The sequence below is a fragment of the Chroicocephalus ridibundus genome, chromosome 4, assembly GCF_963924245.1.
Source record: "Chroicocephalus ridibundus chromosome 4, bChrRid1.1, whole genome shotgun sequence".
Taxonomy (NCBI): Eukaryota; Metazoa; Chordata; class Aves; order Charadriiformes; family Laridae; genus Chroicocephalus; species Chroicocephalus ridibundus.
The window spans coordinates 76306398-76321411 of record NC_086287.1 but is presented as its reverse complement, the minus strand read 5'-3'; the positions used below and the strand labels follow the sequence as shown (position 1 = coordinate 76321411).

The 15014-nt window shown below is 37.8% G+C and overlaps 1 protein-coding gene across 1 annotated transcript in view; it reads left to right on the top strand.

Moving 5' to 3' along the window:
• Positions 1 to 14007, top strand: part of SLC6A2 (solute carrier family 6 member 2) — a 71936-nt gene extending 57929 nt beyond the window's left edge. Inside the window, exons 12-15 of the mRNA XM_063332265.1 lie at positions 6523 to 6623; positions 9348 to 9515; positions 12072 to 12143; positions 13758 to 14007. Coding sequence (XP_063188335.1) covers positions 6523 to 6623; positions 9348 to 9515; positions 12072 to 12143; positions 13758 to 13781 — 365 coding nt within the window. The 3' untranslated portion in view covers positions 13782 to 14007. The remainder of the gene's footprint in view (positions 1 to 6522; positions 6624 to 9347; positions 9516 to 12071; positions 12144 to 13757) is intronic.
• The last annotated feature ends 1007 nt before the right edge of the window (positions 14008 to 15014 follow it).

The following is a 15014-nucleotide window of genomic DNA, read 5'->3' as shown; positions in this document are numbered from 1 at the left end:
GTGCCCAGCTTATTTAATAACTTTCCTGGCCTTGTTTGGTCTTTAATATTTTTCTCCTCCCTAAAGTAACATAAATAAAAAGCAAGACACTTGATACACAAGTTTCACAAGAAAGAAGAAAAACATTCTTTTCTTTCCCACTGTATAAATGACCACAGTGATGGCAAACAGCCACAATCACTGCTCTAAATCCCTATGAATGCTCTTGGATAACCTTAACTGGGGAAAACGCAACAAATTGAAATTATGCTTTCCACCACAACACTGACTTTGGCAACACAGCAGGACACTAAGTCTGAGCTCAGTCCTTAGCCTACAGGAATTTCACTGTCTTGTGAGGTGTCCTGCGTTGACTAATTTCACCAAGTCCTCTGCTGTAAGTGATGAAGTTGACTACTACTACTCTCAAAGAAGCAAAATAAAAAGGTGAAACTGAATATTGCTTACAGTAGAAATAATTGAATATTTGATTATACATAGCCTGCTAAACCTCCAATTATATGAGAGAGTATCTGACCTGTGAGTGTTCTCCCCATCCCTAACTCAGCGTTTAATAGGTGAGGTGTTTTTAAATATCTGAAGTCAGTGTTTGAAACATCTCTGTTTTCCCTTACACCCCCAACCTAGAGGAGTACTTTTTATGTTCTAGCACTGACCCAGAGTTCAGAATTTCCCTCATCACAGAGGAAGGTAGGGTAATTCACAGCCTCAAGCTTACTCACTGGAAAAGATGCCACCTCTGGAAGGGCAGAAATTAAAGTGCCCTTAAGTCACCAAATCAAGCAGAACAAAACAAGTCATAATTTAATCTGAATTAGGCATATCTTGCTAAAGAAACAGTGAAAGTGATTTTTCCTGTCTTCTAGGGACAATGCTATCAGTTCTTTATCTTGTCACAGACAGGGTTAGTAAAATTCTACGGACACAAAAAATACCATCTCATTTTCTCCAAGAAAACCAATAGGATTCTGCATCTGCATATATGACTTACAGAAGTCATCTCACCGCAACAGTCCAAACTATCAGTTACATCTGAAATTGCTTGCTGTTTTGATTAACCAAGTTTTTTGAGCTCTTTTTTTCCTTCCTCATCTCCTATTAATTTTCACATCATACTTTCTGCTTAGTCGCAACTTTTTTCATTATTACGTGGTTTCAATGTCATAGCAGCCTGCAAGTCCCCTTCCCACTGAGGTATGTCTTGAACTAGCTGCTCTGATTTCCCAATAAGATTGTTCTTCCCCTGAAAGTCATCTTCATTTCCATTCAGAAATAGTGTTTATAGTTCACGCATGATTCAGAAGGTTCTTAGACGTTATCATTCTTACTGCCATTTACCTCCCTCAGTCACTTATTTATCTATCCATGCTGTGCCACCATATTCTAGTCAAACAAATTCTTGCTTGCAGTTAAAAACTGTTGATGAGGGAATGAGGTCAAAGAACGGCACTCATGCATAAAGCTGTTCAATCTACTAAAGAAATAGTTTTTGGCTTTAATGTACTGTCACTCAACATCAGCATGGAGCTAGCAGGTCATATGTTCTCCCTTAAAATAGGGGAAGCACTAGATTTCACAGACAACTGTCTTTAATCTCTGTAAAAGAGCCAAACGCAGAACAGCCATAGCTTAACTTGGAAGCAGAGGCATAAAAATATTCTTCAGTTAGTAAGGGCGAGTTATTATCTGCTGCTATTAAAATAGGATTTACTGCACTTTACAATAGCTAGGCTTTGTACGTGGTTCACAGACCACAGGGTTAGTCAAATTTTGTTTGTTGCCCCTTCTGTCCTTCATCATTCTTTCCTTTCTCCCTCCTGCCTCCACATAACTGGGAAAATATCTACTCATTTGTCTTAAGCAGCTGTCAGATGTTTTTACCGACACGGCGTGACCTGTTGCTTTATAAAGAACTTATTACAGCCCCGGGTGCTATTTAAACTGATTAAATCTGGCATGGTCTTGTCTACCTCTTTTTTCTGACAGACCCCAGTTGCCTTCATGACCCAGCTGAATATTAAGCCAGCCTGAAGGCAAGCATTGACATTTTGGCACAGACCAAAAAAGGTGGAAATTTAGTTCAAATTATACCTATGGCCACTTACTGTGAAGTTTATTCTTGCAAAGGGCACTGGTATGTGTAAGAGAAGGGAGAGCTAGTTTGATTTACTATGCAGCTGTATTTTAGTTACGACTGCTAGCTTGGTACCATTTTTCCTCTTGTGCAACCCTGATATCATCCCTCTGATGAATATTCTCAGTAAAGCCAGACACCTCTCCCACTGACACAAAACTGCTCTTCAGTTTCACTCACAGGAAAACCCCTACGCAGTCAGATTTTAATGCAAACATCTCCCTGCATGACTGGAATAAGCTCAGTATGAGCTAACAATGATACTCACCCTCATCTGTAATTTCATTGCTTTCATTTACTTAAATCATTTCCAAAAATGATCCCTTAAACTGACTTTTCAGACCAACACGTGCATTTATTTGAAACAAATGTAAGATTGACTGTCTGATTTTGCAAAAGGGAAAGAAATTAACGAAGTACTGACTGCTGGAACTCATCTTTTGCTCACAGATGCTTTTCTATGGATGTGTGCCTGGCATGAGAGACAAAGTAGGAATACACACATTTCCTTAGAATGGAAATACAAGTGGGGCAAACCAACCTGGAGAGCTTATTGCACTGCCTTGGTGTGGAAATGTTTCCTACTGTTCTGATTGCTTTTACAGTAGCCCAACTGCCCTTCTTTGGGAATGGTACTGGTATGGCTTACTCCCTTACTGCCACCACGTGAGGGTCACCACGAACAAATATCAGTATTGCTCCAGAGTTAGAAAGGGGACTTGGAACAAAAAGGGATGGTTGTTGTTACTTCACTTCATGGCTCCCGATGTGAGGAAGGTAACTTGCAGTTATAGCCAAATCTACTTTTCACTTTCTTCCTAATCTGTTCGGTTTTGCATATTGATTTAATTCCCTTGACAACACAATGTTATGTATGGAGAGCATAGGCCAAATTTTCTGTCCCATTTAATAAACTATTACAGTGGAAACATTCTCAGGTAGCTGCAGTGTTTGTAAGTTCATAAATTACACTGAAATTCTCTTTGGGTTCAAAGTATCTCATCATAAATTCTAAGCATCTCTTACTTGTTTTTCACCAGCAAAGCAAGGAGATTATTTCCATATTCAACACCAGGTCTCCAGCAAGTAATCTGGAGTTTTGTTGTGGTACACCAGTTCCTTCCTGTAAATAAACAGGTCACCCACAGTTTCAGTTTATCCTACAGAATCGCAAAAAAAAAAATAAAAAAATGTATAAATGCTTTCAAGAAGTGGAAAAATCCAAGCCCTATAGGTACCAACATCTCTAGCTATAGCTATGTTCTACTTCACGGGTTGATTCTTAGAACAGTTATTTGAAGACATATAGTGTTGAAAAACCATGCTGTTGAAAAAGCAGTCTGAGATCATGGACTACTTATCCCCCATTTTCAGTAGAAATTGAACACAAAGCACTATTTGAGCTCTGGGTACGTCTGTCTGGAAACCTACGAATAAAATTTTTTTGAGGTATCTAGTCCTTGTCTTTGACCTTCTGCACAATGATAAATTTCACTTGGTATTCATAGCAGCTGAAATTCAGTCACTTTAAAGTTCACGGAAGGCACTGCAAATAGAATTAGATTAAATTTAAAGAGCATTTGCAGTTCCTTTTGGCTGCTTTGCTTTACCTGTACATAATATTGGGGGGGGTGGAAATCAAAGAAGTTTACACTCAAATGTCCAGACCTTCTAAATACGTTACACCCTGGCTGCATGTGAAGGACTAACTCAAGCTGTCCTAATTGTTTACATTAAATAAATCCTGTTGGAGTAGGAGACGGACCCGGAGTAATGATGGAGTCTCAATACGAGTATGATCGCTCTCCCTTTATTCAAGTTTTCACAGAGTATATATAGACAGGCAATAAGAGCACGCGCTAGCGGCAGCTATATGATTGGCTTACAGTCTCTGTTCACGCGCTGTCCATGCAGTTCATTCACAGATCAGGTTGGTTACAAGAATTCACATAGTAAATTGCTTAGTCATTAGCACAACATGTTTTCTACCTTCTCAGTTCCCATTTTTCCCATGTACTAATTCCATCTTCTACCACCTGTTTTGCTCTTAATCTAATCTCTCATAGTAGGGAGGCTGGCTCACGTGACCATTGTCTCTCAGACACATTCCTACAAAATCCTAATGAACTGATCCACATGAAGAGAAACAATTATTATGGTAAACTATACATCCTTTCTAATGAACAAATATGCATGGCAAAAAGCTGCATTTCTGCGCTTTACCTAATAGGGTTCAGGATTAAAATAAAGTTCCTGAACATATCAAGTATAATAATTACAGACTAGTAGTCTGACATGACAGATTGCACTAGAGAGAACTACTTCTCTGTGAGTCTGAAGTCAGAGTTGGTTTTCTTTAAAAAGAAAACCAAGAAGGACATTTTTTCTCCATTTTTATACCAGCAATAATATCCCGTTCTAAAATACAGCGTGGAAAGTAGCATGGGTTTAGATTTAACTTTTGCAAGATACCTCATTCTGGTAAATCCAACCAGAATAGAATCAACAAGAAAAACTGGGAAGAAGCTACCATTCAAATGGAAATTTTACAGTCACTATAAAATGCATATTTGCATTTACAGTAAGTTACTTGCTACAAAAAAAGTCTTTCAATAAACACTGAAGATAGAAAACATCCTACTGAAGACTAAAGTATTTCCAGGAAGTCCAAAGCATGCAAATTAACAGGAATTAATATTACATTAATATTAATTAATATTAGAGTAAAAAAACAAACACACAAACAAAAAAAAAAAAAACACAAACCAGCTTAATACCCTTGTAGACTACTCAAACTGTTTAGATAGATGAGGCTAGTGCCACTCACAGAAAGCACATTATAGTAGTGCAGTTCTTCCTAAGGCATCCAGACACAGAATTTGCAACACTCACTAAATGTGTAAAACCCATAAGGAATTAAGAGGCACTGACTGAAATGCCATTTCTCATTTATTTGCTGTTACAGAATTCGGTATGTCCTGAGGAACCCAGGACAGCAGATTTTTTTGCTTTCCCCTTGGTCTGTGCAGCATGACCTATTCCGATTTTGAAGTCCCCGTCTAGGTAGTGCTTCTTAAGGGGAGTCAACAAGGTCAGAGGATCTTCCTTTCTGCATTGGCTGGGGGAAGAGATTTCTACTGCAACTATTTACTTTGGTTTTATAGCTATTAGTGCTTCAACTGACATAAGTACTAAATACACACACGTATCAACACACACGTACAAAATCTCAGAGTAGATGGATTCAAGGAATATTACAGACTGAGAACTGGCTATTCGCAGTTGTTCGCCCCTCTGGACATCATGTCACCTGCTCAACACTTTGTTCTGGTGCCTCCATTTCTCTGCACTGTAGTGAATCCCACTGCAGGTAGCTAACGTTTGAGTGATTTTTAATGGAACACTGTTACACGTGTTTCCTGACAATGGAAATCTTGTACATTACCTTCTTGCATACTAATATACAAAGTCTTATCCAGAAATATTGTATGTTACTATCAAAGTTTTGATAATAATCAAGCCATCTATGTTTCTAAACATGTATTCTATATTCCTGGTACAATTAGCAAGACTTATCTTTCATCGGTGTCTTCATTTAATGATTTGTCATGTTTTCCTCTGCTGTCTTAATTACTGCAGCAAGTAAATTTCTGACTACTCTGGTTTTAGTCACATGAACAGATCACATATCTTCTAAGGTATCTACAAGAGCTACATCACTAGATATTTAGATGCATACAGAGGTAACAATTTTAGAAAATTCTAGTTGGTATTATAAGTGTCAAAAACACACAGGATACTCTAAAAAAGGCCACACATTTCTAGATAATGTAGTTTTGTACCTACTTACACTGGACAGGAGCATCATCTACCCAGTTCCTTGGAAAACTGATAGAAGATGAAATTACATTTGTCATAGATATAACAAACATTCTGTGGTACTTAGTGAAACACTGAAAGAGAAGTAAAGTATGCCATTAAGTGGAAGAAGTAAGCATCCTTTGATAAATTAAGAATCATATGAGTCTATCTAATTATCAGTAAGCAGTGTGTGTGAGTAAGGGTCTAGGTTCTGCTTCGGTGTACTCATAGTATTGAGTAATTACGGCATAGTAGTCTACAACTATTAAAAAAAAAAAATGTGTGTCCCATTCACAACTTTTCAATGGTGATGCTATTTGCAACAGACCTTAAGTGCTCACAGGCATTTGTCTTGGATACAGTGATGTCAAAGACACATCTAGTCATTGAAAGGAGATCAGTGTTATTACATGTCTTCTGATTTGAAAGTCATTATCATCTGCTTTCTGAAAAAGCAGATGGTTTTGGGTATGCCAGCATTGCATCAGTTTAGATTTATGCCAGTCTGATGTTCACATCCCTTCTAGGTGTGGACAGATTCAGCGAAGATATCCAACAAATGATGGGCTTCAAGCCAGGGCTGTACTGGAGATTGTGCTGGAAATTTGTTAGCCCTGCTTTTTTACTGGTAAGTGTTGATAATTATTTCATTATGGAAAGAATGCTAGCATGTTGCATCCTACACTATACAATAGGTACCGAGAGCAAGACACTCATTGCTATGCCTGACGTTGTCAGGGCAAGTAGAAGACACTCCAATTTAATTCTTTTTTCTCCTCAATGGCATTGGCTATATCTTATATAATACATTTCAGTTGCGAAAGAGAAGCTCATTGTGGCTGTGGCCATTTCCTGTTCCTTCACCTTAGCGGGATTTAAAGAAAGCAGCTTTTCTTAGGGAACACTGAACACTTAGGCAGTGTTCTCCCTGTCCCCCCAGCATTCATGCGTATTAAACATAACTCATTCTGTTGGGAAAATAAACTAACCAGGGATAAGAGATTGTGTTAGTAAGAATTTATTTTTCATTGGAGGATCCCAAGATCCCCGAATTGTGGAATGACACCTCAGAATAGCTAATATGCAACTACACCCAGTAATTAGCTATGGGAAACACTGGAGAGATGTGTTAAATATACCTTGTAAGCTGCTTGATGTGAAAAACAAGTGCGTAGTTACATTTGGGGAAAAAAAAAAACCAAACAAAAAACAGAGTATGAATTTGGTTGCATTGTTTAAAGGTTAAGATTCAGAACTAAACTACAGTCTTACATTCGGATCTTTTCCTATGCATATTTGTAAATCAAAAGGTCAGGATGAATAATATGGAAATTTGACCTCACTACGATTTGAGGAGACTATTAATGGCATTAAAGCTGGGCATCCTTAAAGCAGTATGGGTATTCCAAAGACACACTGGGTAGGCTTTTATGACAGCCTTCAGGTCCACTTGGTTTTGTTTTGATTTTTTTTTTTTTAATATATAAAAGCTTCTGGCCTCAATTCATCAGTAAGCACCTACCAAGCATGTATTAATAATCCTTTTAAACACTGTTCTATAAAGAAGCTTGTATGAAACTATACCCTGCAGCACTTCAAACAGCCTGACTCAAATAGAATGGAAAAATGCTGCACCAAGGATCATGAGGTTTTGCGCATTAGGAGATTGTTGAAAATTTAAATTTTACAAAGAGCAGAGTTCTAGCAAGCAAGCTAGAGAAAGCTGAAGTGACTGTCAGTCTAACCTTCAAGTGACTTAAGATTTCTTCATGAAAATTGCCCCAATGCCTTCCTACTGAAGCCTATAAACATGAGGGTCAAAATGAATCTGTAGGTAATACATTTTTAAGCCATCACAATGCAAAGACTTTTTTTTCCCAGCTGGAACTAAATTTAGATCATATCAACGTAATTACTGGGAACCAGTATGTTTTGAAACCCATTGTGACCGGGCAGTTTTGTTATAGCTGTACATTTTCTCAATTTTCTAAAAGGCAATACGGACATTACAATCTTGATTTATAGGGGAAATTAAATATAATTTACCTTCTTACAGCCTATCTTTTGGGTTTATTATTCAGTACATTAAGGAAATAAAGCGAATTACATTAAATAAAGCAGGTAATTTCTAAGTGAAAACTGTAAAGATGGTCACTAGCATGAAAAAAGGTAGTCCAGCTACGTAATTTAAAACTATAAATTTAGGAATTTGGTCAGTGATCTAAAAAACATAGTTTTTATACCACCTGTACGAAGCTGCCTCACCAGAAGAGACTGAAACCACAAGCACAGTAAATACAAATAAAATAAAAAAATCAGATATCATTTCTTTGAGAGATATATATAGTTTAGGATAATTTGGAAAAGGCTATACAGTTGTCACACTTCAGTATAATTCTCGCTCTAACAATCCCACGCGTGCTTAGCGCAAGGTGTCCCCTGTTTGGGACAGGTATTGTATTACAGCAGTTCCTAACAATAAATTCTCTACAAGATAAAGGTAATTTGGGGTTGGTCAGGTACCTGGTATTAGGAAATATCTCCTTGAAGCTTCTTCTCCATACTGTCTGCAGCTACGCACATCATCCCAAGAAAAATCTCAAAATGGAATTAATATTTTTCTAACCGGATTTCACACTATCAGCTTCCTCTAACCCACACCATTACTCTCCTTGTATAGGCTCTGAAACCCTAGGCTCAAAATACTCCAATTTGAAATTGCTATGTGGAGCAGAATGTATAGGCCCAGGGAACCAAATCAAGGAACTCTGCATATTATACAACCTACATGGATTTAACAGGAGGGAAATGGGGTGGTGCCCCACTCTTTCTTTTCTGCATCTCGTACTGGACAGGGCAACACCAGCAGGAAAAAAACAAAACAAAAACAGAACAACTTTGTTTTCCAGGCCTTAAGGCTGCTTCACCTTTCCCCAGTAAATGCAGCGTGCTGGAGTTGGCATCATGCCTCTCATTGAAAAATGGGCACGAAACTTCTAAATGAAGCCTAATGCCTCTGGGAAACAAAGAAGGGAAAAGCAATAGATCCTGCAGAGGTTTTTTCTTGACTACAGAATCCCTTTTTTATATCTGTAACATTAGTTTAAACGAGGCAGTAGCAGACAACCACCTGATCTTCCCACCAAAATATCAAATAATCTAAAATGAACTGTTAATACTAGTAAATGCATCGAGAACTTCAGCAGTTTAAGCAGTAAGAGGCACAAAGTAAATAGGATGAAGGTAAATGGTAAAGCCACGTTGAAATATACCTTAGCGTGGCTGCCTAATAAAACACATGAAATTGTTTCTTCATCTCAAAACTGTAGTTCATTTTATTCTTCTTCCCTAGTTTGTCGTGATAGTCAGCATAATAAATTTCAAACCTCTGACCTACGATGACTACACCTTCCCTCTCTGGGCAAATCGCATTGGCTGGGGAATAGCATTATCTTCAATGATACTTGTGCCTGCCTATATTATCTATAAATTTATGAATGTGCGTGGGACCTTTAAAGAAGTAAGTGGAATGCTAAAAAAATGTCATGAAATGTTGCTATGAAATGAAATGGCTGGATCTAAGTTGGCAGTTTGTTTCTCTTACTCCTGAAACTTATTACTTATGAATGACCTTTTGGATCCAACCGTCAGATAGACTGGAGTTTTGAGGTAAGACTACTGCATACTGTTTGAGTTTCTAGATAGAAATGAGCTTTCCAGAAAGCACCGTAATAATTCTGAAAAATTATTTTTGATGCATGTAATTAATCCGATTGATGAGATTAATTTTTCCTCGTTAACAAAAAAATATACAAATGATGGTATCTTCATATCTTCAGCTATGAGGTACGGTCTTCACACAGCTCTACCTTAACAGAGTTCAGTCCAAGGTATGCTTTATCACTCTATAATGGAGTGTTGTAAACTGTTGTATGCACAAAGTTAACTCAGACTTCTCCTGTTTTAGCATTGTAAGAGTCTCTAAACACACATTCACACCTGGGAGGGTGAGATGCGACCACGAACCAGCCCTGTGTTCAGGACAGCCTTTGTTCATTTAATGAGCATCCAGAAAGGACAGAAGAAATACTTTACTGGGTCACAGCAATAGATCCATTTAGCCCAGTATTCCCTCTTTAACAGCAGCCACTTCGTATTTGATTTTCTCTGTCAAATATGTATCCATGTCCTCTAATTACTGGAATTATTTCAACATTCTGACAAGGCTAGAATTAATACAGATCTTTCTGTCATGTTATCACTAATACCAGAATACTTGAAGAAACTTAATATTCAAAGTAGACCAAGGCGCTGAAGTAGATCTGGAAATCAAGAAACAATTCTAATATAGGCACCGCTTATAGTCTCATAAAGACTGTTGCTAACTACTTACTTCGGTAAGAGAACCGGGGTACTAGACAACAGCATCTTACACTACATAAACCCACTTCAGGCATAATACGCCTAGTCTGTGCACTGAATAAAGCAGAAACTGAGGGAGAAACAATTTGTTACCACATTCTAACAATTTGCCTAACAGCAAGAAGTTTAACGCTGCAACCTTAATAGTGTTCGTTTAACTTCATTTATATCTTTATCTGTAATATTAATATGTTAGTTCTATTTAAAAGTACCTGTTTCTATGGGAAAACACAGCTATATTTCCTTAGAGTTCACCCCCCTATACTCTTCTTTATTTATCAGTTCAAAATGGCACAGGATTAAAGTTCACTGACCATGTTAATTTTACCATCTTATTAGTTTTACCACAACTGTTGTAGTAAATTATCTATAGTCTTAAAACTTCTAATGCTGCTCAGAAGTAGGACTCCTCACCACTCTATATCATCAGTTTTTGTCCTGTCGCATGTCATAATTTTATAACCTCATCTAGACTCTGTTTCATACCTATCTCTATTGGTCTCCTTTCCTACAGCTAGAGTTACACAATGGTGTAGCAAGATACTGACACTCTTAGGCCAATCATTGAACCACCACCCAGAGAATTAAGCAGAAAGTAGGATCTCACCCTTTACCTAGATAGGCATCCCCTTCACGTCGACCTAGCAGGCCCAAAGGGATAAATGTCTTGTTCCTGAAACATTAGTGTCACCTCACTTAATGTTCACCTCAAAAAGGCACCCCAAAGTGGGTGACAAGAAACCTCTTCACCAGCCCTGTTTTCATCAGCTCCAACACCTCAACGTTGCACACAATTTCTAGCTCTCATTTCCAGCAATTCTATAAACTCTTTGTTTTGTTCCATTCCTGGGGGTTTACAAACCCATTTTCTAGTAGCATCTAAGTGTCCAAAAATAATTTGTAGTGGCCCAACAGGCTTTTGCCAGCTTGCACAAGTTTACTTATATTGGAATGCAGAAACCTTGGGCCAAAAACACATTTGCTCATTCATTTTGTAGAGTTAGCAAGTTCTGGTTTGTCTTTTACAGCTCTGATAGACGGCAACTCTTCAGTCTCCCCGTAAGACAAATAGCAAAAGGCTAGTATATTACATCCAAATAACTACCCATAAAATACGATGCCCTAAAACGTGGCTCTTAAAAGTATGGGGAAAGATATACTCTTAGTCTAATGGAAACTCCTTAAGTTGCTTGAAAGTTCAAGATAAACCAAAATCTACATGAGATTCCAAATGGCAGAGCACAGGGCAGACAAAGGAGATGAGGTGGGAAATAGTCAGTACCTCCTTCCTCTCCCACTGGGACTAGTCAACCTCATTACAGCACTAACAGAAAAGTGTGAATTTAGGGGATGTAAAGCCTGTGACAGCAACTTGTTCCTGGTGTTCTTTTCCATATGCACTTGCTAAATGTTTGGACTTAGTATTTGCATAAACTTTCTACTGTTGCTTCTTATATTAAAGGCTAATATCAAGGGGCTTATAATAAGCTTGTTCTCTCAGTGGCTAAGTTAAGGCACATGATGCAGTGATATTAAAGATTTAAGTTACTGTTTTAAATAAAGTTCATGCTACTTCCTCATTATAGATTGGGGATTACAGACATAATCCCACTTCATATGGCTGACTTTTTCCTCTTCTTCCCGTCTGGTTTAGAGACTAGCCTACTGCATCACACCTGAGAATGAGCACCAACTCGTGGCCCAAGGAAATGTCAGGCAATTTAAGGTTTGTACTCCTTTCACCATGCTTCCTTCTCCTGATACCAACCCTCTCCTGTCTCTAGCAACAACTACAGGTTTGCATCAATCTCCCCCTTAGCGGATACCTTTGGAGGTCTGTGATTCTGTTTTTCTGCTAGCATGAAAAGACGCAGGAGGCTCAGTACCATACTCATCAACTCTCTTGGAAGGCTTTTGACACTCTCCTTCCTCGACTAAGCAGAACCCACAATTTTACAGATCACTTGAATCCAGTATTTTAGGTTGTACCTGAATACAGTGAGCTCTCACCAAAAGATGAAGGTATTTCCAAACTATCATGTGCATTTGAACAACTCGTAGCCTCTCCCTCAGTTACTGCATAGCAATCTGAAGTCATGCTTCCTAAACTCAAATTATGTACCACAACACACAGTAAACAGCAAAAGAAATATCCAGTGTCAGAGCTTAAACATAATAGCTGTGATGAAATAATGTGCTAGGTTATGTGGAATAGGCTTTCCCCACAGGCCTACAGTTGATTGAAAACACTGCTGGAGACTTCTTAAGCAGCCATGAAAAATACGTTATAGGTTTCCAAATACTGGTTTCTTTTAGCAAATAAAATGAGCTTATTGAAACAAAGTCCTTTTTATAGCAGATAAAAAGGATGCAAATATGAAGCTTGTTACACTTATCAGCATTCATGCTGGACCACTTTCTGTTTTCAAAGTTGAAAGCAACTAGAATTATGCACACCACCTCAAAACATGACCCAGATTTTATAGTGGTGGTTTGTATGTTGGTATTGAAAAAAGAAATCCTTTTGCTTACTCAGAAAAATAGTGAGAAAAACACTGTTTGAAGTATAATTTTGAATTTTAAAGGAAATAATGCAAGTGTAGATTTATGGGATGCAGAATGAAAGCACAAAGAAAAGGCTTCCTGTTTTGTGACCACAATTTATTTGATGTGGCCAAGAGAATATCTAGTAGCACAGCACCTCTTCCTGCCTTCTCTTTCCCCCATTCCTGCTCCCAGTTGTCTGATGACTTATGTTCCAGCTGTAAGTAATAACTTGATTTTTCCAGAGGCAGGTGTTCCTGTGCTGATGGGCTACAAACAGCCATTCCTACAAAGTACTAGTCTTCTGAACCCAAACCTATAGGAGCAAAGAGGAAGCAAATGAATTTCATTTAAATTAGAAAAGACTGCACTCAGAAGTAAATTCCTAATGATACCTCAAACATGTTAAATACTAGAGCATAATTATTTGTGGCTATCTTCAATGAACAGTGAGGAATAGCATTGTTATTGCTAAAGCATAGTTAGTACATTGTTCATGATGTTTAAGTTTGTAAACAGAACACCGAGTACCACAGCCAAACAAGTACAACTTTCGTTTCATATATGTTTGACAGCTGTGAATTTTAAGACCGAACTGAGAGCTGACTAAATAGCCTTTTTATAGAGCACATTTCTCACTACAAACGGGAATCCACAGAAATTTAGTTATAATCTATCCGTTATTTTGAAACCTCTTTGTAATTTCATATTTGTCAACTAATGTATTTAAAACATCTCTCACTATCATCATTTAAATCAATAATGTTATTAAACAACTAATTCTGTTCTCTTACAGCTTCAACACTGGCTAACTATATGACAACCAACAGGTTGAGGGAAAAGCCAATATGTTAAGCTAAACTGGGAATACAGAAAAGTCAAGTTCAAAGCTCCCTCAATTATGCTTGGACCAGGCTGGCTCAGAGCTTACCTACTGACTCTTTGAGGGAAGACATCTGCTCTCTGTTCTCAATGCCTCCCTTCTATTACTTGGCTTCAAACGATCTTTAAAGACTCCGTTTAATTTTTCTTATATCCTTTGGTGCCATGAGATCCCTACATGACCAAAACTTGTGAGTTTTGCTATTGGCAGAAGTGGAGGAGGGGGGAGCAGAGGAAAAAAAAAAAAGCAATCAACATAAGTTAAATGCTCTTTTATCGTGAAGAAGTGAATTAAACTTTTCTGACAGTAATAATTACTTCAGATATTCATGCCATGACCTATTTTAAACCAACAACACCTGACCATTTTTAGATCTAAGGAGAGAACACATCTCGATTATGAGGAAAGAGCAACTTTAACTATGTACTAATGCCATTAGCTTTCTTGCCATACTATCCTTTGGGATATAAGTTTGCATCCTTCTGAAGTGAAGACTCAAGTGCTTCATTTTCAGTGGTTTGTTATTAGTTTCTTCTCTTGGTGAAGAAGATTGCTGTCTTTGCTGTCTGTAGATGTCCATGCCATTTTCTGTCCAGATTAATTATAAAAGCTGAAGAGCAGCAGGAACAGAATTCCTGTTACAGCTAAATACAGAACACGGTTTAATACCACAGCGTACTCAATGAAAAATATATTCCCTTGTATCAGCAACTAAAATGGCTTTATCATATGATCCATACTCCACAGACTTTTTCAGCTAAGTATGAAAGTTACATGCAAATAGACAGACTTTCATCTTTTTGTTAGATTTTGTTCCAAATAAAGAATTTAAGACACACAGGAAGAGTGATTTTTAGAATTACATAATCTACCCAGAGGCACCGAAACACCAAACTTTGGCTTTATTCTCCTGCTGTGAACATGCTTTTATGATAATCTAACCTGGATTCACCTACCAAACCATAGTAAGATTTTGTTGAATAATTTAGAAGGATATTTTAGGCATACTTAGCTCTCTCAGCCTATTCCAACTCTTCTCTCTGGTAGCATTATGCAAGGTAGAAGATACAGAACAAACTCTGCATTTAGGTGCTGTTATTATTCTGTGGTCACTTATCACTGTAGTATCTTCCCAGTGATCACTAGATTCAGTAGCTTTGAGTTATTTCT